Source organism: Vanellus vanellus (genome assembly GCF_965231255.1).
Source record: "Vanellus vanellus genome assembly, chromosome: 1".
Taxonomy (NCBI): Eukaryota; Metazoa; Chordata; class Aves; order Charadriiformes; family Charadriidae; genus Vanellus; species Vanellus vanellus.
Window position 1 is genome coordinate 136,385,816 of NC_138905.1, and position 24,712 is coordinate 136,410,527.

Consider the following 24,712-nt stretch of genomic DNA (forward strand, 5'->3'; position numbering starts at 1 on the left):
AAGACAAGAAGTTATATAAACGGAAGGGTTTTAATTATGTGTATAAAAGATACATAATTATGTGCTTATTTATATTTTAATATCATTTAATTACATATCTCTTTTTTTATATATGCACGTCTATTTGTATACGCACATGAAAATGCGAGTGGAAGAGAGAAGCTGACCACTCGGTGGTCTTGCCTACCGACAAAAAAATCATCCCAAGAGGGATGTGACGATTTTTAAGCAGAAAACAAATAATTCTCTCTAAAAACAAACAAGTATCTTAAGCTGATGCAGTGAGTTAACTCACTCAATTGACTCTTACTGCAGTCTGGAAATGGAGTTATGTATATACATACATACACACGCCGACATCAGCGAATGAGTTTTCAAACACAAATCACCTTGAATTTTGCCTCTTATCCTTGTTTAAATTGCAAAGCGACACGCATGTGTGCTAACGAGGCACCCTCTCAAGGGGCTGCTGAGCTTTGCCACCGCACCGCGCAGTGAAGAAGTGCTCACCCAGCGTGGCCTGTGGCACAGTCTCGCAGCCCGCTGCGAACCACTCCCCCCAAAACAAGGCCACATGCAAGGGAGAAGGCTGCTCTGCCACGGCAAAGGACCTGCCTACGCTGCCAACGTACCAGCAGCGCTGCTTTCACGACCCAGTTATGACTGCGGCACTTTTGGCCGAGCTGCTGCACAAAGAGCAATAGCACCCAGCGACAGCACTGGGGAGACCGCATATATTTTAACAGCTCCAGAAGATACACCGGACGCTCAAAGCGTTGGCTGCAGCATTGCCCAAAGGGAATGCTGTGCTCCACAGCAGCTTAGGAGAGACTGCTTGGTGGTGCCGTCTGACAAGGAAACAGCTGGGTTCTGACCCGGGGCCTCCCCAGGGCAAGACACAGGGAGGAAATAACTGGAGAAGGGCCTTGCTGAGCTGGCATGACATACCATTACTTTTTAACTTGGAAGCAGCGCCAGAAGGGCTCGTTCTTGCAGTCAGTCTCCCATTTGCTTCACTACCTTAAATATTAAACCCTTAAATCCCACAGCATATATACTCAGAGTTGCAATATCCAGGCACAACTCACTGGCCATGGTTAGTTCAGCATCAGAGGATCTTTAAAGTTTCGGTTTTTAACCTGAGCGATAAACTCTTCTCCTTAATTTAGTTTTGCCTGCAACAGTCTTCCATCACAAGCTTGTATCTGTTGTGATATTGCTACAATGGATCTCCATTCTTCCCTCAAAACACTCTTCCTGGCTCCTTATAACTACTACCTAGACCTTAGATGGTAGTTCCTTAGACTATGTCAGGGCTGGATATTAAAATGGAGACTGAATCACCAACAGCAGAACTATACATGACCATACTGTACAGAGTCTGGGATAGTTTCAGTCTCCAAAGAAGTAAAGTATGAGAAATCAGAAGAAGCCAAGATATTTTTCTTCTCATCATCAAAACTGGGGGAGACGAGTATGGAAACGGAGCACGGTAAATAGAAGGAACACTCAAGAGCCAGATGGTCTGGAAGTGCCCGACTGGAACAAGGTCTGCACCCGAAGCCTGACATTTTCAATCAATTCCCATTCAGGAGATACTTCACGTAAGCACTGTCCTTGTGCCACCACCCCTCCTGCAGCATGGGCTTTGACCCTCGTCCCTGGCTCCCAACGCAGGAGGGCTAAATGCAGCCCAGCGGTACACAACCAGGTAAGGCACATTTCTCCCCACAGACTCCAACAACACACCAGGCTGGAGTCCGTGACTACTGTGATCTCCACTTTGTAGGAATATCTTTTGAAAAGCCTGTCAGCCCTTTCCACACACTGAACAAACTGCTGAGAGAGGGGGCTGAGACAGCTTAATGGTGAACTCAGAGACTCCTAAAGTCAGAGAATCATAGAATGGTTTAGGTTGGAAAGGACCTTGAAAATCATTGAGTTCCAACCCCCCTGCCATAGGCAGGGACACCTCCCACTAGACCTGGTTGCTCAAAGCCCCATCCAGCCTGGCCTTGAACACGTCCAGGAACTTCTCTGGGCAACCTGTGCCAGTGCCTCACCACCCTCAAAGTGAAAACCTTCTTCCTAATATCCAATCTTAATCTACCTTCTTCCAGTTTGAAGCTACTCCCCCTTGTCCTATCATTACATGCCCTAGTAAAAAGTCCTTCCCCAGCTCTCCTGTAGGCCCCCTTTAGGTACTGGAAGGACGCAATAAGGTCTCCCTGGAGCCTTCTTGAGTCCTCTCAGTTCTGCTGCTATGCATACCACAGTCATGGTGAAGTTGGGTTATTCCTCTGCACTTGGCAAGGTAACTACCCTGCTCACCCCTTCTTACCTCCGTCCGACTGAAGTCCCGAGTCGGCTGACCACTTGGCAACGACTCAGAATAAGAATCAAATAGTGTGCAGTCACGCAGGGGCTTCAGAGAAGCTGCAGGGGGGAAGAAAAAAAGAAAAAAAAAAAAGAAAATAGGAGAGGAGAGGAGAGGAGAGGAGAGGAGAGGAGAGGAGAGGAGAGGAGAGGAGAGGAGAGGAGAGGAGAGGAGAGGAGAGGAGAGGAGAGGAGAGGAGAGGAGAGGAGAGGAGAGGAGAGGAGAGGAGAGGAGAGGAGAGGAGAGGAGAGGAGAGGAGAGGAGAGGAGAGGAGAGGAGAGGAGAGAGAGGAGAGGAGAGGAGAGGAGAGGAGAGGAGAGGAGAGGAGAGGAGAGGAGAGGAGAGGAGAGGAGAGGAGAGGAGAAAAAAACAACAGAAAAAAAGAAAAGAGAGACATGCCAAGTCTTTGGTTAATACAGACTTCTTAATAAGCTGTTCCAGCATGATTTTGCCCATTGTTTCTACATATCAAAACTGATCTATAAGCCACAGATGACAAAAACCATGAAGAAAATCTTTCTAATTGGAATAATTCAATGAAAGGGATAGCATGTATACTTTCCATTGTAGAAATAACTGAAATTTGGGAAAAGTTATTGTTAGTAAACATTAACTGCCAAAAACCAACTGTTTATTTGCATTTTTCCTCCTCACAGTCTAGTATCAACTTAGTTGGCCTTACAGTTTTTACCTTGCTGGCTTAGAAACGTTAAAGGTACTTACCAAACCTTCAACTCTGATTTTTGACATTTTGAATACTGGAAGTATAGTAAAATCTACATTATACGCTAGAATTGAAGGCCAGCAAAAAGCAAGGACATAGAACACGTAGTTGCTGCAGTATATACCACCTGTGATATTCTTTAACTAAACAGTACTGAGAGCAAGGGGAAAAACGGGGGGGGGACGGACACCAAAACTCAAACTTCTCACAGCAATATTCACAAGAACCTCCTTTCTATTCCATAAGCTGAGGTCCTTCTGCTGATACAACCTAGTTGTTGTATCATTAGTTCCTCTGACATAAATCTGTCTTCAAAGCTGGAAAACAGTTTTTCTTTAAGATCAATTTATTGAAAGGCAGAATAACCAGTTCTCAGGTCAAACGTCTAGTTTCTGGCTAGCATCCAGTTTCTCTGAATAAATTAAGCTCTTTCAAAATCTGTCTTAATTTACAATACAGTGGGTTACATACAGGTCTTTCCTGCATTTTGTAAATTTGTTTTAATAAAAACTTTCAGAAAAGGTGGTGGGTCAAATTGTTCATGGAGCTGTGCCAACATAGTACTTGGCCCTGTGATTGTAGTTTATGGAACAAGCCATAAAACGAGCAAGATTAATTCGTCTTACACTCCCAGCCACTTTATTTGAAGCTTTAACACTCTTATCAGACACAAATATTTCACTTGAACCAAATTCTTCCTCATTCTGAAACTAAAAAAAACACCTAATGAAAATGAGTTTCCAGTAATCTTCAGCAGGTTCTTAATAAAAAAAAAAAAAAAAAAAAAAAATCACAGAAATCAAATTATGAAAACATGAAAACAAAAACTTTCTCTAGAAAATTTCTTTTGACATTTTAGGTAAGCGTATGAGGCACTTGCTTACTTATCAATGCTTTCATTTCAGAAGTTGATACAACCCCTCAGTTGAGGAGGACCGTGTCAGAGACCACTTGGCCAAGCTGGACATTCACAAGTCCATGGGCCCTGATGGCATGCACCCGCAAGTGCTGAGAGAGCTGGCGGATGTTATTGCTAGACCACTCTCCATCATCTTTGAACGGTCATGGAGAACAGGAGAGGTGCCTGAGGACTGGAGGAAGGCTGACATCACTCCGACCTTCAAAAAAGGCAAGAAGGAGGACCCAGGGAACTACAGACCAGTTAGTCTCACCTCTGTCCCTGGGAAGGTAATGGAGCGACTCATTCTGGATGTCATCTCCAAACACGTTGAGGAACAGGAAGTTATTGGAAGTAGTCAACATGGATTTACCAAGGGTAAATCGTGCTTGACCAATCTGATAGCTTTCTATGATGTTATAACTGGTTGGCTGGATGAGGGGAGAGTTGTGGATGTCATCTACCTTGACTTTAGCAAGGCTTTTGACACTGTCTCCCATGACATCCTCATTAGGAAGCTGAGGAAGTATGGGCTAGATGAGATGACAGTGAGGTGGATTGAGAGTTGGCTGCGGGGCAGCACTCAGAGGGTCGTGATCAGTGGCACAGAGTCTAGTTGGAGGCCTGTAACCAGTGGTGTCCCCCGGGGGTCAATACTTGGTCCAATTTTGTTTAATGTATTCATTAATGACCTGGATGAGGGGACAGAGTGTATCCTCAGCAAGTTTGCTGATGATACCGACCTGGGTGGGGTGGCTGACACCCCAGAGGGCCGTGCTGCCATCCAGCGTGACCTGGACAGGCTGGAGAGCTGGGCAGAGAAGAACCTAATGAGGTTCAACAAAAGCAAGTGCAAGGTCCTGCACCTGGGGAGGAAGAATGCTAGGCACCAGTACAGGTTAGGGGCGGACCTGCTGGGAAGTAGCTCAGAGGAGAAGGATCTGGGGGTTGTGGTAGACAGTAAATTATCCACGGCCCAGCAATGTGCCCTTGTTGCCAAAAAGGCCAATGGAATCCTGGGCTGCATAGGGAAGAGTGTGGCCAGTAGGTCGAGGGAGGTCATTCTCCCCCTCTACTCTGCACTGGTGAGGCCACAGCTGGAATACTGTGTCCAGTTCTGGGCTCCCCAGTTCAAGAGGGACTGGGAACTGCTGGAGCGAGTCCAGCGAAGGGCAACTAAGATGATTAAGGGCTTGGAGCATCTGCCTTATGAGGAAAGGCTGAGAGAGCTGGGACTCTTTAGCCTGGAGAAGAAAAGGCTGAGGGGAGACCTTGTTATGGCGTACAAGTATCTAAAGGGTGGGTTGAAGGAGGATGGAGCCAGGCTCTTTTCAATGGTTCCAAGTAACAGGACGAGGGGCAATGGGCACAAGTTAGAACACAGGAAGTTCCATTCAAATACACGGAAAAACTTCTTTACGGTGAGGGTGACAGAGCACTGGCACAGGCTGCCCAGGGAGGTTGTGGAGTCCCCTTCCCTGGAGATTTTCAAGACCCACCTGGACGCAGTCCTGAGTAATGTGCTCTGGGCAATCCTGCTTTAGCAGGGGAGTTGGACTAGATGATCTCTAGAGGTCCCTTCCAACTCTGAAAATTCTGTGATTCTGTGAACCAGGGTTCTACGCTTTCTTGTGATTGATATTACAGTGTGTTGAGATCTTCTGCTTTTTAGTACACAGAATCACAGAATGGTCAAGGTTGGAAGGGACCTCTGGAGATCATCTAGTCCAACCCACCTGACAGAGCAGGGTCACCTACAGCAGGCTGGACAGGAATGCGTCCAGGCGGGTTTTGAATGTCTCCAGAGTGGCAGACTCCACAACCTCTCTGGGCAGCCTGTGCCAGTGCTCTGACACCCTCAAAGTAAAGAAGTTCCTCCTTACGTTTAGATGGAACTTCCTATGTTCAAGTTTGTGCCCATTACCTCTTATCCTGTCACTGGGCACCACTGAAAAGAGTCTGGCCCCATCTACCTGGCACCCTCCCTTTACATATTTATAAGCATTAATAAGATCTCCCATCAGTCTTCTTTTCTCCAGACTAAAAAAACAGCCTTTCCTCATAAGAGAGATGCTCCAGTCCCCTAATCATCTTTGTAGCCCTTTGCTGGACCCTCTCCAGCAGTTCCCTGTCCTTCTTGAACTGGGGAGCCCAGAACTGGACACAGGACTCCAGATGCAGCCTCACCAGGGCAGAGCAGAGTGGGAGGATGACCTCCCTCGACCTGCTGGCCACGATCTTCTTGATGCACCCCAGGATGCCATTCACCTTCTTGGCCACCAGGGCACATTGCTGGCTCATGGTCATCCTGTTGTCCACCAGGACTCCCAGGTCCCTTTCCCCACAGCTGCTCTCCAGCAGGGCTGCACCTAACCTGTACTGTTGCATGGGATTATTCCTCCCCAGGTGCAGTACCCTACACGTGCCCTTGTTGAATTTCATATGGTTTCTCTCTGTCCAACTCTCCAGCCTGTCCAGGTCACACTGAATGGCAGCACAGCTCTCCAGCGTGTCAGCCACCCCTCCCACTTTTGTGTCATCAGCAAACTTGCTGATGGTACACTCTATCCCTTCATGCAGGTCATTGATGAATATATTGAACAGGACTGGACCCAGTACTGACCCCTGAAGGACACCACTTGTTACTGACCTCCAGCTAGACTCTGCACCACTAACCACAACCCTCTGAGCTCCATCTGTCAGCCACTGTTCAATCCACCCCACTGTCCATTCATCTAACCCACACTTCCTAAGATAAGTCTTTCAAAAGATGGATTTCTGAATCCTGACTAGGCAGCAGAACAAGCGCGAGACATTGTCAGACCATCAAGCTAACCAGAATTAGCATTTAGCTGAGGTATTTAGAGGGTCCACAACAAACAATTAGTCCTTTCACCTCTTCCACATAGATTAGCTTAATATGCTTGGTTGCATGCAACACATGAAACAACTATCATCTAAGAAAATGGTAAAGACCCCACTGCTGAAAGGGACAAATTATGGAAAAAGAGAACTCCCAAGGAACAATCACAGCTTACCATGCTCTTCCTCCCATTGACATAATGATTCCTTACTACTGGAGACAGCTATCTCCATTGCAGTCTTACCCAGAAAGGCTTAACGTGAAGACACGCCAAAAGAACCTGCATGGAGGATCTTACAAGCTCATTTATGATGAGAGCAGGCATGAGAGTAGTGAACAAAGTGGTGGTCCTGGAGGGAAAAGGGTAGTTGTAATTATGACAAGGGAATGTAATTAGAGAGACTAAAAGTGATGAAGACTTGGAAGTGCAGGTTTTACAGGAGCTTCTCTGCTTTGGATATGAAGATAGTGGATTATAAGGAACATGACTCCACCAGAAATTACTTCACAAATCTGATACAGGGTGAACATTTAATTCTCCTAACTACAGCTTGATTTGCTCTTTTCCTGTCTTTTAATAAATTCAGTGTCATCAAATTTAATGGAGATTTTATTAGGTCTTAAATATTATCCCTTAGCACTGTAATTATCATCTGTGATTAATCCTCCTTGCCCTAGAAAGTCATGCACATTTTTTAGATGGAACAGTATATATTTCAATGTTCATTCATAATTAAAAGAGACATAACTGAAGAGAACAAATGAAAGGGCAGGTCTCTCACCGCACATTGTTATGGAAGTACGTTATATTTTGGATTAATTTACCCTTGTGCTACACAAACTGTTGTAATCCCCTTGTCATTACTGCAAATTACTTCTAGAAGAATCTGTGGATTACATAAAATGAATTACAGAAAAATTCAACCTTTGATACAACCGGTAACTGCATCCAACAAAACGTATTAGCATAGTAAGTTCTAAAGCAGTCCAGTATCATTTTCAACACAGCTTCAAGAGGGAAAAATCACCAAAAGAGTTAAAAGCCATATAAATCTTGTTAGACTACAGGTTATCACCTGCCACTTCAGCTGTAACGATACCTGAAGCACTCTGGAGCAGAGAGGCAGAAGTTAAGGGGCAGGTAACTACTGCAGGAACTACTGCATCACTGTTTTGTGCTTTTACACATTCCTTCTGCGGCAATCACCTCGTAAGCACAATTAAAAACGCATGTGTTAAAAAGCAACCAGAGAGCCATTACGCAGCGTAGAACCCCGTCCTACCTGCAGGATGGGAAACGAAATCTGTCTTAACACGCATGTTGGAAGCCAACCTGCCACAGGGACATTACCTGCTTGAAGGTACTCAGGCAGCAGCGTCTCGGGCAGCGTCTCCGGCAGCTGGTAACCGTTCTTCCTCGCAACCACAAGGTGGAAAGCGGCACAAAACTCCGGGAGTGTCAACGCCCCGTCGCAATCCACGTCGCTCAGCTCCCTGCGAGTACGACAGGCACACATTTTCCAAGCCGTTACCACAGGGAAACAAACATAGGTGTGCAAACACGGGGAGACAGAAATGCAACTTTGAGAAGGGATATTTTAATACAAGACAAGCACCTCTGTCCTTTGCACTTGATCCTAACTTGTACATTTGGCTCAGGGAAGACGAAGCAAGCTCGTTTTCTAATACTGACTTGTCGCTGTCTTCTTTTTTAATAAAGTACATTTTTTGTTATACATCGTACCATACAATATGATGGTATTTATATATTATAACATGAAATACATATCCTGTACTTCCAAGGGTGAAATCAACTTTCCAATGGTTGGAAGAACTTTTGGCCAATCCATGCAGGATCTTAAACCAGTTAAAAAAGAAAAAGTTAAAAATGGACTTCAGCACTATTGATTAGTCTCAAGAAAAGAGCTAAATTAATGCTTTTGACAAGTTTAAATGTTATTGTGAACTTCTCACTAAAGCGGTTCTCTCCTTAATTCTAGGATGCTTCTCAAACACTAAGACTGGACTTCAGAAATTCAAGAAATTAATTTTATAAATTAACTCTTTGCAAGAATTGAGTAATATTTTATCATGAGCACATGGAGTAAAACAAATAAACATATAACTTCCTAGTCTTTGAAAGTAATGAGCACTTTTCAAGCTGTTGGGGTTACAGTGACAAAGACTGAAACATCCCATGTGTTTAACACAGCAATACAACCTGCTAAATCATATCATCAGAAAATTACAAATATCTACTAGAAAGGAATACGTTTCTTTAAATCTTGCATAGAAAGCAACTTGTGCCAGCAATAAAAATAAAATGTGTTTTGTTAACATATTGGATTAATCCATTCTTTTTCAGTAATCTTAAATATAAATTCCAATATTCACCTCCCCCAACACTATGTTTCTTCAGCTGTTTTTTTTCGTTTTCAAAACTGATAATCCACTTTGAAAAGATTCCAGACATATTCTTTGACCCTGACAGATGTTTAGGCTCTTGCAAGCTTTTCTTCTCATCTCTCTTCATAAAAGCATATATAAAAGGAAAACATCTATCAGCATTTCTGATCAACGTTTAAAACTGTTTGTTCTTCCTATCTGAGATGCAAGGATGACACTGAATTACAAAGCACCATGTTGTTTATGAAAATATAATAGGACCTCTGTCAAATTTTATCATGTACCGTTCCATCCGCAATCGTTTCTAAATAAGCTCATTAAAAGTAAGCGTGCTGCTTCATTAGAAAAGCATTGATGAATTATGTAGTTGTACTTACTAAAAATTAGGCATTAATTAGGCCTCCTCTGACAAAACACAGCCTGAAACATAAAACCAACAACACATCTAAAACATTCCAGAGGTGCTTTTCCTCTGCGTCTTTTCAAGAAAAATGTCAGTTCATTGGGCTAATGATGCTGCTTACAATACACTTAAGAACAGCTCTCAGTTTTATTGCTGTTCAAACCCTCCCAGTCCTGCTGAGCAGGCGAACATCTCTACAGAAAACAAGCGTGTCAGGAAGATCAATGAGCACCCTGCTGCTTGGGCCCGAAAGTGATTCTGGAGATAAGAGCAATAATTATAATTGAAGACACTTTTCAAAATTTAACAAGAACTCTTGAATTAAGCATTTTTTAAAAAAAACAGGACACACATCCCCAACGCTGTTACAGTACTTACCAGATGTGAGAAAGCTCTGGGATGGGCAGCTTTGATTTTGTGAAGAAATTCTTTGCCACGGAACCTGGTGGGAAACCGTAGCTTATCAACCATTGAAAATTAATCCTCCAATTATTTACCTTTGGCCAGGGCTGCCGCACCAGAAGCAGCTGGTTACTTTACATCCAAGAGATGCTCAGATTAACTGGATGCTAATATAGCTGTTGGACCATTTGCCTCTTGGTGAATAAGTGACAGAGAAAGCCAGACAGAGCTGTTGACCTCATTTCCCCATTCCCTCCATATGGGAAAAATAAATAAATGGAAAACACACTTCAGTACTAGTGATTCTAACCAGCATAATTAGTATGTCACCAGTGATGAAGTAACAGACACAAAGGGCGCTGCTGCACCCAGAAGCCATGTGCACGGCAATACAGCGCTGTAGTGTCTGCACTGCTCTCCCAAGATGCTGCTTCAACCATAATTTTACCCTGCAGTGGCTCAAATGTTATAAAAAAAAAAAAAAAGAAAAAATCCCAGGAGATTTGGACAGCACATCGCTACTCTCCTGCTGCAGGCATCCTCACTCACCACCCTGCCACACTGCCCTTCTCAATTTTCTCCTAGCTAATAAATCCATTATTTCGCCATCCCATACACACTGTAGAGGCAGCACAAGGTCCCTGTACCCTGGAAGCCCTTCCTGCATACAGGCTTACAAAATTTTAAGGTAACGTAATGCAGAGACTTCCAAGGTCTATACCACCCTTCCCCTTGTGCGTTCAGGTCAGATCACCCACCGCAGGGCATAAGAAAAGCTGTCACCGGGGCAGGTCCAAGACTCACCCAGCGCAGCATGTCCTCTCCAACACTGGATGCCAAGAGAGAACTATGTGACCATGACAAAGCGATGTGATAATAATGTAGCTCCTGAATATCCCCCAACCTCTGACCACTTGCAATTCAGGAACCTTCTCAACCAGGGGTAGCACTTAAATATTCAACAACTTCTGAGAGATTTTTTCATCACAGATTTCTCAAATGACTTCTTAAAACCTTGGCAAACCTCTAGCATCTGTATCACCCTGCAGCAAGGATTTGTACAGCTTAATTGTACATCCTAAAGGATGCTGTGGAAGCTCAAATTTACTGTTTATAAACAGTAATTTTGGATGTGCAAAGACTGCCTGAGAATCTTGCTCAACATAAAGGGAAATGCACAGCTACCCGAGAGGCTGTATATGCATATATATATATATATACACATACACAGTTACAGACATACTGTGAGGAAATGTCTGTGAGGAAATACAATGTTGTTGAACAACCGTTTTCTCTTTTGTGCAAATTATATGAAGGAATCTTAACTGAGGCAAAGAAGTGGTGAAGCACTGATTTCTGTCAGCAGTAGGTAATTTATTTAAACTTTTGGCTGGATCTAAGCCTCCTGAACCCTAGTAATAGAGCAGGGCTCAGTAAAACAGCCTCAATTTGAAGCCCGCGACATCTTCCTTGCCAGACCAGCTGTCTGTACCCACAGTGACTCCTCTCATGAGCAGCCTCATCCTCTTAGTCAGGATGGAAATGCAATCTCAATACGCTGTTAACAATACAAAATTAAAACCATGTGTCCTCTTCAGGATTTGCTTTTGATCACCTGAAGGTCCAAATCTCAGTCCCTCAGAGCCATAAACACTCAGGCTTGCCCACACAGGACAGGTAACTGCATGCTTCACTTTCACCACATATGGACACTGCCACATTTCTGCTGGGAAAGCAAGCGTAACCCTAAGGCTTTTTACAGCTCAATATACACTGCAGGTGGGATGCAGAAATACAGCGCCTCAGAGTGAGAGCTCACTTGATTTTTTACTGAATCACAACACTTCTCTTATTATTTTCCTAAAATCAGGATATTTAGGAAGAAACACAATGCCTACAATGTTGGTTTGCTCTTTGAGTTGGTTGCCTTTAAAAAGCAAACGCAATCGACTCTCTCTCATCAACTCACCCCAGAGAGAAGAAAGAATTCATTTACCTACTTAACACTTCGCACCTCTCAACCTGCGCCCTCTACTCGACATGCACCATCTTTGGTAAAAATTACCTGAAATAAAGGAGTTCAGGTCAGGCTGCAGGGACCTGAACTGGTTGATGTAGTAGTCTCGCTGCTCCTCCGTTATCCTCCAAGGGTCATCCGAGTAGTGGGCACTGCTGTCTGGCTGCTCCCGCTCCACTGAAAGAGACTGAAGGGAGGGAGACTGGCACCGGCCGTAGGCGGGGGACCAGAAGGGCCAAGCGAGGCTTTGGTAACCTCAAGAAACCAGATTCGCTCTCTCCTATTGGCAGACACGTACTTTAAAAAGACGAGAAGCAGAAACGGCCACGCTGATTACCATCCCACTACTCATCTGTTAAAGCTGAAGCTAGTATTAGGCATCTTTACCCAGGCAATTAAAGGAAGTTTTGCATGACTGAAGCCAAAATAAAAAGGAAATCTTACTACTGCTGACCGCAAACAGGAAAAGTCCAAGTCATACTTTATGACCCCTAGATTCATTTTGGCTGCCATGCATTACAACCCTGAACTGCACACTGTACACCCGAAACAGATGGAACCAGTAAAGGACCTAAAGCTGTATTTATGCAGCTCAGTGCATGAAAATTTTGCTTTGCTAAGAAACTCTGTATTTAATCTAGGAGTGGTGCTGTAATTACGGAGCTGTACCATTTCTGGACCCTCGGCTCATGTAGGTAACTCGGCACACATTACACTGAGCCAGCGAGACACGCAAACCTCTAAAGACCTCCTTGACCTTCTGTCACTTCTCACAGTTTAAGGAAAAACACTCCTTCAGGAAAAAGAATATTCTGGAGGAGAAGGACATTTTATTCGTTTATGTCTTTGCTTGCTGATTGACTTGTTTAAGGGAGGTCTGTATGTTTGGTAGGTTGCGAGGTGGTGTTTAGAAGGGGGCTACTGGTACAATTAGTGTCTTCGTTAAACTGGAATGACTTAATATTTCAGATGCTTTAGGCCTGGATGACAGCTTTTAAAGAGGGAAGGCAAGAATGAGCAATAACCAGCTCTGCAACCCTTTCTCTAACATACATGTCCATTTCCTAACAATCAAACAAAACACCGGTTCTGAAATACATCGAAAGATCCCTGAAACAGGCAGTATCATGAAGCTGTAAATTAATTTTCCTTTCAAAGTGCTGCACAAATGCACCCAATTTCATCTCAAGTTAGCACAAACTGAGTGACACTACCTGTAGATCTTTTCCTGAGGCTCAGGTGACATTTCATTATGGGTGTGGGGTGCTAAGCACTAGGGAAAAGGTACAGAGTCTCCAAGTCTTACTTACTTAGGAAAAGCTCCCCCTTAGGAGAGCTTTGTCCTTCCTTAGGGCAAACTACCTGTCTGCATAAGTGCACAGCAGGTGTACTGGAACATCGGAAAGATCTGCTTTTGCAGCCAGCAGGAAAACATAGGACTCATCTCATAAAAGCAAACAAATGTCCAGAAATTCATTTATTCTGTTTGAGATGCAATTTAACCAACTGGGGTAAAAAACAAGAATACGCAGAATATTAGGCCATAAATTCTGTGCATGTGTTACAGATGGCATTCTAAATCAAGCAGGAATCTCTGTGAAACCTCATATATTTTAAGTGAAAATGTTTGACTTTTGCTAGAAGAACCTCATTTTGGGTTTTGGTTTGTTTTGTTGGTTTTTTTTTACTTTTGAACTGAAGAGTTTCAGTCTAGTTTTCCTATCTATGCTGTTTGGTGCTTCTCATTCTATTTATCATCAGCTATTTAATTAATTGTATTATTTATTTTAATTTCTCCTTCCCATCAGCTTTGTTTTTTATTTTTTCATATACTAAAAAAGCACACTTCATCCTCTAGTCTACAAACACCATGGAGAACGTTTTTACTTTTGAAGTGAGAGGAGTTCTGCCTTTTTTTTTTATTTCTCTATTGTTTGGCAGTAGTACTATTAATGATAAACATGCAATTCATTACCCGATTAAGAGTTGAACAGGCGAGTGCAGGTTTGGCTCCATAATTCCCTGATGATGGCCCATCTTGCTGGTGAGTAGAGTGTCTGATTTCATAAGGAGCTACAGACATTTAAAATAAAGTATACAAATGAAAGGATAATCAGAAAGATTCTACTAGGCTAAAGGAAAAAATTAAATAGGACAAAGCCAAGAATCTAGCTTGTGAACCTAGTATCATAGCATTAAAGTCCATTTTGTCTTCTGCAACAAAATTCCAGCCGCATACTTGTCTTTCACATTACATCATTCTTCTTCAGACGTTACTGACAGAAACTGTCAGTTATGTATTACCAGATAACAGAAATCATTGTTCATCATGTTGAAATATGTATTTATATAAAATGTATAAATTTGTAAACAGGCTTATATACTTATATACAGCAAAAGAATGAACTACAAATAAGAAGAAATAATTCAACTGAACTGCAAAAAAACACGCTTTGACAATGCTATCAAACAGTAAATCACTAATTTTCCATACACTTTTCTTTCCCCTTCCCTAATTTCTGTTGAAAATCAAAATACATGACTCCCCACTTCACATTCTTTGGAGTAAAGTTAGTAAAGAAAAGTAACAATTACTTCTTCTTTTGCTGAAGTAAGTCACTTACGTTCCACTGCAGCAAATATAGTAAGCGGTGACATAACAGCATGTTTAAGAACAATGTTTTAAAAATAGGTCACGTATGGAAACAGAAAGGCAACTCACTTGCAAACCCTTCCAGAGCCGAGAACTTCTGCTGCCAGCCTATTTAAAATGTACCCCTACAAAGGCAGTCTTCACAGACTTCTGTCTTAAGACAGAACTTAAAAGACTCTTGATGAAAAGCGAGACCAAGAAATCTTAAAAATTTTGAGCTCAGGAAGACCTTAAAAATTATACCCCTAACCCCCTCGCTTTCCTGAGTGGTCTTATCCTGCAATGGTATCTGTTTTTATGCCTGTGTACGTAACTTCTAATTTCAGAAAAAAACACAGGAAGGAAGTTGCGAAACATACAGATGCCCTTGGAGAGGAGATTTAGGCACAAGGCCACACTGCTGTGTGGTTTGCTAGCAAGAAAAACTTCCAAAACTGTCAAGAAAAGAGTATACAGTCATGTTTGCAGTGCAGAAGGCTGCCCTTGAAGACACACTGTCCAGTTTCAGGGTCAGACTTGCAGTATGGAACAGCCCACCCGGCTCAGCGCTGTGGCGCTGGCACCTCCTGCTCCACCTACACAAACGCGGTGGCTTTCAGACCCATGTTCCGAGTGCTCTTCAGGAAACTGGAAGGGTCCTAATCTTAAAGGCCAGGAAGAACCAGTAGGTCACCGAGCCTGGGACTTGGTACAGCATGGGACACAAAATGTTACCCGCTTACTGCCACTGAGAACATATTTGGCCGAAGTATCCCCAGTGGCACTAAAATAGGAGAAATTCCCTTTCTGGAAAATAACCATAGCGTTCTACACCTCTTGGATTTTATCTCCTTAAAAATTCAAGTGGTTGAATAATTAATTTTAGAACAAGATGACAGCTCGATTAGATGCTACTGCCTCTACTCACTTTGCACAGCCGCTGACTCCATGAGAAATTTCACTAGAGTTATGATTGCAACCAAATTCAGAGGGGAAAAAAAAAAACAACACTAAAAACACACCCGCGTCCTCCCAAAGCACTGACAGATCTGGGACAGAGTCCCAGAAAACAGCAAAGTTCACAACATGTAACATGATCAGCTGTTCCCAATGGCTGCCTCCTGCCCCTCTCTTCAGGGTGTATCTGCCACAAGCCTTCTTCACTGGAGCAGAACATGCGTCATACCAGAAGACAACCTCGCTAGTCTTGCTTATTTAAGAAGTCAACCATCACTGTTTTGATCAGTTATGCCAAGGGTGGGGTGGGGAAAAATCCCACCTCTGAACAAACAGCAGTCTACCTAACCAGCAAATGAGTAGCTGTGACTTTCATGTGAAGGCCACTTGATATCATTGAACACATTCTTATCATGGCTGTAGTGAGTTTCAAAATGTTGTAATAGCTCTGGTTTTTCACTCATTTGTAAACGAGAACAACAGCTAAAGGACTAGCCATGCTCCACTCCTCACTCACTGCAAACGGAGAGAGATGGAGGGACGATATACACCAACGCCCACTCTTGCCACCATCTTGGTCACCGGATGTTGCCATTAGGAGAGCACAGGCAACTTACTATTAGCAGGAGCCTGTACAGCCTTAGTAAAACTGGCTTCTGCCCCACTACCCTCTTACTAAAATCAGAGTGTCTGGCCACCTACTCTAACAGCAGTGAGATCAAGGACAGAGCACCCATGCAGTGCCTTATTTTTGTCTGTTTTGCCTAAGTTACATTGTAGGATTGTTTTTATATTCTCGTCCTATTGTTATTTCCACTACGAAACCAGAGAGATTATTATCTGTTCTTGCAAAGGAAGGTTCACTGTCAATCTGAAAACTAATAGAGCAGCTACTGAAATCAGCAGCGGGCTTTTTTCCCCCTCTAATGAAACCAAATACTCAACTGAAGATACTCACTCTGAAAATACTCACAAACGCTCTGTCACTGGGATATATTGCACATAGTCTTGTCAGAGATTAGGTATTAGCATTTATCTGTGAGCAGTGACACATAAATCTAACTAATTTACCAGAAAGCGAACAGGTTTGAACAATCAAAATAAAATTAGATTGAATTGTTTTCCAAAATACAGGTCTAATTAAATGTTAAAATCATTAGGCTGATTGTCAGTTGCATTTGAAATTTGGATGCTTCTGAGAAGAAGAAAAAAAAAAAAAAAAAAAGAAAAGAATTGAATACAATGTGCACATCCCAATTTTTATCCTACCTCCATGCTGCTGCTCCAGCCCACTTCTTGATTTCCCATATCCGTAACTTAAAGGTATTCTCTGATAAGTAGATGGAGAAGCAGGAGGTGAGCAGATTGGAGACATCGGTGGAGACTTGGGTTCCTATTTCAAAAACACACCAAAACAAAATGGAATTCTGAGATGACAGCAAAACAACCAAGTAATCCTGCATGGGGATGCGAGTGCGTACCACATGATGGACAAAGAAAAGGCAAACGCTGTAGTTCCCTGAGGCCCTTTATTTCCAAGAAAGGCTCCTTAAAAAAACAAAAGTTGGTAAAGACAGAATTTGGTATTGAGCCTTCTAGGGCTAAAGCATGGCAATGACATTAGCAAAGCTTTACAATGAACAGCTTAAGGTATTTTACTTCCAAAAGACGTCTGAAGTAATACAAGTAGAATGCTTAATGTGAGCGAGTATCTTTGAATTTACATAACACATTTAGTTAGGGCGAGTGCATTCTTTGTGAGAGAGCATTTTTCATATAAAACACTTACAAAAAATAAAATAAATCTCCGAATTGATATTTTAAGCACTCTGTGGATTTGTAGGTGTTACTGAGTATCTATCCTAGAGTGTCCTCTTTACCTTGACTTACAGATTGTTTAAGAGGCTGTGATCCTGAAACAGTTTACTGTGTAAAAAAGGAAAATACACAACAACACAGATAACCTAGATGGAGCCAGGGGTTTGAGGGCAGCACTCTGCTTCAGTGTCAGTGCATGAAGGCAGATAGGCATACATGCTCTTCTTCCTCATCCTGTTATTCCACCTGTGTATCTTGTCATCAGCTCATTCCTGTTGGTTGACCTCAAGCTGGGAATGCCATTACTCACACCAACGCACCGTGTGATAAATGTGTGCGCACATTATGGGACGATAAAGCACCTGCCATCAGGCATTTACAACATGACCTGATACGGTACCAGAAGAGAAGGTGTCAGGCGTGGAGAAAATTATGAAAATCAAGGTTGCGCTGTGAAACCGCCTGTATCTGAGTAAGCGCTTTCAATTCTTCTAAATACAGGTAGTACAAATCTCCCTTAGACAGCTTTATTAAATTGGCAACTCAGAACAACAGACGCTGGGACGACATTCCACTGAGGACAAAAGAAAAGCAGATTTCTTCCAGACTGCTCCTGAGGGAGGTTAGAATGGAAGAAAACCCAGTGGCCTTATCCCACCCAGAAATAGCAGCTCGTGATTCCACCTTTTCTCCAACCAAACATTTCTGTAGTGACTAAGGATCATACTGGCCATGAGAAATCGCTCACTTTCCTGTTACGTTTCACAGAAAGATTTCTCCTTGCTGCTCCTCCCCTAGTCCTCTCCAAGAAACAGAGTTAGACTAAGGAGGAGTACAACACTGAAACAACTTATGCAGAATATTACAGGGCTGACAGCTTTATACAAGCACATATAGAGAAATTCCCTTCAGGGATGCAACTGGGATGCATCAAATCAGAGCACAGCCCTGACAGGGATTATTTGCACACCAGGAGTTTATCTGCTGCCTAGTACCGCTAAACTGATTAAGCCCACATGAGTGTAATCATTTACAGGGCTGGACTCACAACACAGATGCTTAACAACATATTGGCCTGAAGGAGATGAACCTGTTACCTGTTTCTCCCCTTCATCTGTTCTTTTGTAGGAATTTTTTTCCAAAGTTGCATGTGGAACCTGGAATTTAACTCCATGGAGTTCTGCTGGAGTCCCATAACGTACTTCACTGTCATTTTTCAGCGCCATAAACCGGGGCAGAGGCAATTCTTCATTAAAAGAGAGAAAAATTCAACTACAGACTGCAGAACATTAAAAGTACTTTAAGCAGTATCATCTTGTAAAACCAATGAAAAGTTTATCTATAAAAGAGTACTATTTATATTTTGTAACATTTGTAAGTCTGGAACTCCTACGATTATTTTACATGTTAATAAAAATGTGACTGTCACACAAAGCTACATTCACTAGCTTAATATATAATCTCTCCATGCAAAGAGAAAGAAATAACCCCTGTGCATGTTATTAAAGCAAGTGGCAAACTCATTTCCTGCCTTCAAAACGTTGTCTGTAATGAAAAGAATAGTTTCCCACAGAAACTGTGGTACTGATGAATTAATCAGTCAGGATCACAGTATCCTCAACACTGCCATCATAAAAAGAACAAATTAAAAATGGTAGGGTTCAGAGGTCAGGCCAAGGCCTGGTGAGATGACCATGTCAAAAGGTCCCATGTCATGTCTCCTCTGCAGAGCAGAAGAGTGACACTTCATCACTCTTTGAGACGATTCAGAGAAATTTTGAAGAAACACCATTTATTTTTGTGCGCAGTCGCCCTGAAAGATCAATACAATTAAAAATAATAAATGCTCAAAACCAAGCGAAGCCATACATCACCTCTGTAATCATTTACGTCTACATCTACTACCAGGAAGAAAAAGAAATCAACTGGAGTTCAGTGGATGTTACTCACCCTGCTCTAAAGGCACTCACACATTTCAAGAGAAAACGTGATTAACACTGGAAGCGTTTCAGTAACAGTGATCGGGATATCAATACAAGGATTGCAAGTACCCTTCTTCACTCAAATGTGTGGATTATTTCATACAGGATCACAGAATTTTCAGAGTTGGAAGGGACCTCTAGAGATCATCTAGTCCAACTCCCCTGCTAAAGCAGGATTGCCCAGAGCACATTACTCAGGACTGCATCCAGGCGCGTCTTGAAAATCTCCAGAGAAGGGGTCTCCACAACCTCCCTGGGCAGCCTGTGCCAGTGCTCTGTCACCCTCACCGTAAAGAAGTTTTTCCGTGTATTTGAACGGAACTTCCTGTGTTCTAACTTGTGCCCGTTACCCCTCGTCCTGTTACTTGGAACCATTGAAAAGAGCCTGGCTCCATCCTCCTTCAACCCACCCTTTAGATACTTGTACGCCATAATAAGGTCTCCCCTCAGCCTTCTCTTCTCCAGACTAAAGAGTCCCAGTTCTCTCAGCCTTTCCTCATAAGGCAGATGCTCCAAGCCCTTAATCATCTTAGTTGCCCTTCGCTGGACTCGCTCCAGCAGTTCCCAGTCCCTCTTGAACTGGGGAGCCCAGAACTGGACACAGTATTCCAGCTGTGGCCTCACCAGTGCAGAGTAGAGGGGGAGAATGACCTCCCTCGACCTACTGGCCACACTCTTCCCTATGCAGCCCAGGATTCCATTGGCCTTTTTGGCAACAAGGGCACATTGCTGGGCCATGGATAATTTACTGTCTACCACAACCCCCAGATCCTTCTCCTCTGAGCTACTTCCCAGCAGGTCCGCCCCTAACCTATACTGGTGCCTAGCATTCTTCCTCCCCAGGTGCAGGACCTTGCACTTGCTTTTGTTGAACCTCATTAGGTTCTTCTCTGCCCAGCTCTCCAGCCTGTCCAGGTCACGCTCGATGGCAGCACGGCCCTCTGGGCTGTCAGCCACCCCACCCAGTTCGGTATCATCAGCAAACTTGCTGAGGATACACTCTGCCCCCTCATCCAGGTCATTAATGAATATGTTAAACAAAATTGGACCAAGTATTGACCCCTGGGGGACACCACTGGTTACAGGCCTCCAACTAGACTCTGTGCCGCTGATCACGACCCTCTGAGTCCTGTCCCGCAGCCAACTCTCAATCCACCTCACTGTCACCTCATCTAGCCCATACTTCCTCAGCTTCCTAATGAGGATGTCATGGGAGACAGTGTCAAAAGCCTTGCTAAAGTCAAGGTAGATGACATCCACAACTCTCCCCTCATCCAGCCAACCAGTTATAACATCATAGAAAGCTATCAGATTGGTCAAGCACGATTTACCCTTGGTAAATCCATGTTGACTACTTCCAATAACTTCCTGTTCCTCAACGTGTTTGGAGATGACATCCAGAATGAGTCGCTCCATTACCTTCCCAGGGACAGAGGTGAGACTAACTGGTCTGTAGTTCCCTGGGTCCTCCTTCTTGCCTTTTTTGAAGATCAGAGTGATGTCAGCCTTCCTCCAGTCCTCAGACACCTCTCCTGTTCTCCATGACTGTTCAAAGACGAAGGAGAGTGGTCTAGCAATAACATCCGCCAGCTCTCTCAGCACTCGTGGGTGCATGCCATCAGGGCCCATGGACTTGTGAATGTCCAGCTTGGCCAAGTGGTCTCTGACATGGTCCTCCTCAACTGAGGGAAAATCTTCCTCTCCCCTTTGCCTTCAGAGTATGGGATTCGTGAGGGACAGCTTTAGCAGTGAAGACCGAAGAAAAGAAGGCATTCAGTAACTCTGCCTTCTCTGTGTCTTCCACCACTAGGGCACCTGTCTCATTCACCAGTGGGCCTACATTTTCCCTAGTCTTCCTTTTTCTATTGATATACTCAAAGAATCTCTTCTTATTGTCTTTAACTGCCAAGCTGAGTTCTGATTGAGCTTTGGCCCTTCTCATTTTCCCCCTATTTGCAGATGCTGGACTTGTAAAACATACACATTAAATATCACTTAGTTTAGGTTTCTAATTTAATGCCAGCTACATCCAGTCCCCTCCACTTGGTGGGGAGCTCTGCACCACAGGAACTCAGCTCACACAGGTCTGCACGTCCTTGCCAGCCCGGCTTTCCCCCTCCGGGACGGGGCAGACCTTGGAACCCCCTCCCCATGCCTTGCAACGTAGGCGAATTTTACATTTCACTGCACTTGGTAGGGACAGCAGGAGCAGAAGCTGCGCTGGGAGCAGTGACCCCGTAGCGAGGCTATGGGTATGTCCTGACTTTCCCACCTCCTGTCCCATCTCCTGGCTGGCTGCACTGCTGCCTCCAGCAGGATGGTGGCAACCACTCCGCCCCAGGGCATGGCCTCACAGCATGGTTCAAACGCCTGTCTGTGATGTGGGAGCTAAGAGTTTGAACCTGTTCAGGCTCAAGCCCAAGTGAAAAGACATGTGTTTTGAAGGCTGAGCCCTGCTGGGGCAGAGCATGCATCACCGAGGCAAGAACATTGAATTCCTTCTGTTTAGTCACTATCAAGGTTTTGCAGCTAAAAGGGACCTGGCTCTCTCTCTTCATCGCTTGAGTTTGATAAGCCTCTTTTAAGAAGCATTTTTCTCCATCGAAAAATGGTACATTTAACATTACTGTCAATTCACTGGGAAGAACAAAGCTCTTTTAAATTACATCTAATACAAGTTTTCATACCTACTGATAGGAAGCGTGATGATTTTTTCACCATTACCCGTTCATTTCAGCACGATTATTTGCTAAAACAGATGAGCGTTGCAAGCTACCCTACATAGGGGGATCCTGACCTGCCCACACTCCCCACAACACGCTTCCACCCAAAGCAGCTATCAGCTCCCACTCTGGACAGCTGTCAAGATCAGAGGCTGAAGGTGAGAGAGAAATGCATTACCAGCACCAACCAGCTGTCATTCCTGCCATTCCTTTAGTAATGCCTTTTCCAGAAGGGGATGCCATCTCAGCTTCGCCATACATGTAATTCACTGCAATTTTCTACCAGTCACTTAGAGAATATAACGTTACCTTCTACTCTTTCTCTACTCCTCCAAATACAATTGTTTCATAGGCACTTTAGAAAAAAAAAAAAAGTTTACCACCATGGATAGCTGAGAAGCATTAAAGAAAGTGAAAAATAAAGTGCATGGCGCTGCAAGCAAAATTTGCTACTTACCATTCTTAATGCTCTCAATCCGTACTGGGAACCCTGACTGCGCTGCCGCAATTAACTTCAAAGCAATATAAAATTGAGCGGGACCAAAATAACCCACACGCTTGGCTCCACAAACTTCTGTAATCTAAGAGAGAAGAGACACATTGTTGGTTAAATGCATTCCACACTTCCAGGGAACATAAACATCTCTACGTAAACAAAGAAAAAATTATTTAAAAATGCAAAATGCCTGTTGCATTTAAAGTTTTCTATTAAGCATATTTGTTTCAATTCAGGACTGTCAATTCATGCTGTCTGATCCCCTAAGCATATCAGAGACAGGTAGGCAGTTGTTAAGCTTTTCAGAAGCTTTGCTGGGTAACACTGCTATCCTAAACCAACTTGTGGGTTTTCATACTACACAGGATTTTAATAGCAGGTGAAGCAATAACCTGATAAGTACACAGTCCAGAAAAACATGTCCATCACAGAAGCTATGGTATTCACAGAAGACTGTACTTAATATTAGCCCTTACAACGACAGCTCAGACAATTACTGTAACTGGAACATAAACACAACACAAGAAATACCCCATCGTGCCACTTGAGCGGAACACTTTATGAAAAGTTAACACAGTCTCTGCACTAAAGCTTAATTTCTATATACTCTTCACCATTTGCTTCACTCAGCCACCTCTATGAAGCAAACAGCTCCACATTCACACGCTCAGACAACAGCTAAACAGGAACAGCTATCAGCAGGTTTTATACACATGTACCAATTCTCCTGTTCCTGGAGCTCCTAGATGTTCACAAGCTAACCTCAGCTGGGCTAAGAAACCCCATCCACCCAAATGTAAAGGGAAGCTCCAATTAGTTTTCCTGAAAATACACCTAGATTAGCAATGGCTCCTGGCTGGCGAGGTGCATTGCCTGTGTGATGGACAACAGTAGAGCTGTGCTGGTTCTTCATGGGTAAGTGCTGCTCTCTGGAACCCCCCCCGCCATCTGTGGATCACTCCCAAGCTACAACACAGCATGACAGAAACCATTCCCATGTCATGTGTATAAACAAATAGCACAAATGAATTTTTTGTAATTTACTTTTATGTGTACACATATAGATATACAATAGACAGAGTGGCAAAATGTCAGGTGAAAACTACTGAAAACACAAATGTTTTGGAATGGTCATTCTTACTAATCAAACAAAATTATCTTCAAGTGAACTGTCTTCTCTGGATGTGGTTTCTGCTTTGACTGAATGAGCTCTGGCTTCCTTCTCTTCCTGCGAGTTTTGGAGATGCATGGCTTAATTCTTTGATCACAAGATGTATCAAGCAGCTTTCTTTTCTCTTACTGCCTGATGAAAAGAGAGACTGATTCTTTGTACAAGGATAGGTTCAATTAATCAGCGTCATTTGCCATTCCCTTTCCTCTACATATCTTTTTTCTGAAGTCACTCTGGCCTTTTTTAATTTATTCCCCCTCCTCTGTCGCTAGCCTTACTTTTTTTTATTTTCCAGTGGGAACGCAGGGCACTTGGCCTGAGATGGATGGTTCCGAAGCATGATTAGAAATGGGAGTGTGCTGGGGAGAGAGGAGGAGGTGGAGGGGAACTCCTTGGAGGAGAGCTGTGCCCCGGCCGGGGTGCGGGAAGGAGCCAAGCACATCACATCCACCTCAGTAGATCACAGTATCACAGTATGCTAGGGATTGGAAGGGACCTCAAAAGATCATCTAGTCCAATCCCCCTGTCGGAGCAGGAACACCTAGATGAGGTTGCACAGGAAGGCGTCCAGGCGAGTTTTGAATGTCTCCAGAGAAGGAGACAGATGGTACGATGCAGTCCCCAGCATTGCAGAGGGCTCCCTGCTGCCATAGGGAGCAACACTTTCCGGTGTAGGGTCCCGCTGCACGAGTAGGTCCCCCAATAGCAGCCTACCAGGGTCCCCTGGCAGAGGCTGACACCACAGGTGTCAGGGCACCCCTGTGCTGCAGGAGCAGCTCCTGCCTGCAGCATGGGCATGCTGCTGGGACAGCTCATCACAGTACTGACACTGGTTTGGAAGGG

General features: G+C 43.7%; 1 protein-coding gene across 1 annotated transcript in view; it reads right to left on the reverse strand.

The window, feature by feature from the left end:
- REPS2 (RALBP1 associated Eps domain containing 2) overlaps window positions 1-24,712 on the reverse strand; it is a gene marked incomplete at its 5' end in the record, with an annotated part of 105,800 nt that overhangs the window by 45,840 nt on the left and 35,248 nt on the right. Inside the window, 8 exons of the mRNA XM_082498509.1 lie at window positions 2,342-2,436; window positions 8,214-8,356; window positions 10,050-10,113; window positions 12,139-12,277; window positions 14,066-14,163; window positions 16,949-17,072; window positions 18,595-18,743; window positions 22,660-22,783. Coding sequence (XP_082354635.1) covers window positions 2,342-2,436; window positions 8,214-8,356; window positions 10,050-10,113; window positions 12,139-12,277; window positions 14,066-14,163; window positions 16,949-17,072; window positions 18,595-18,743; window positions 22,660-22,783 — 936 coding nt within the window. The remainder of the gene's footprint in view (window positions 1-2,341; window positions 2,437-8,213; window positions 8,357-10,049; window positions 10,114-12,138; window positions 12,278-14,065; window positions 14,164-16,948; window positions 17,073-18,594; window positions 18,744-22,659; window positions 22,784-24,712) is intronic.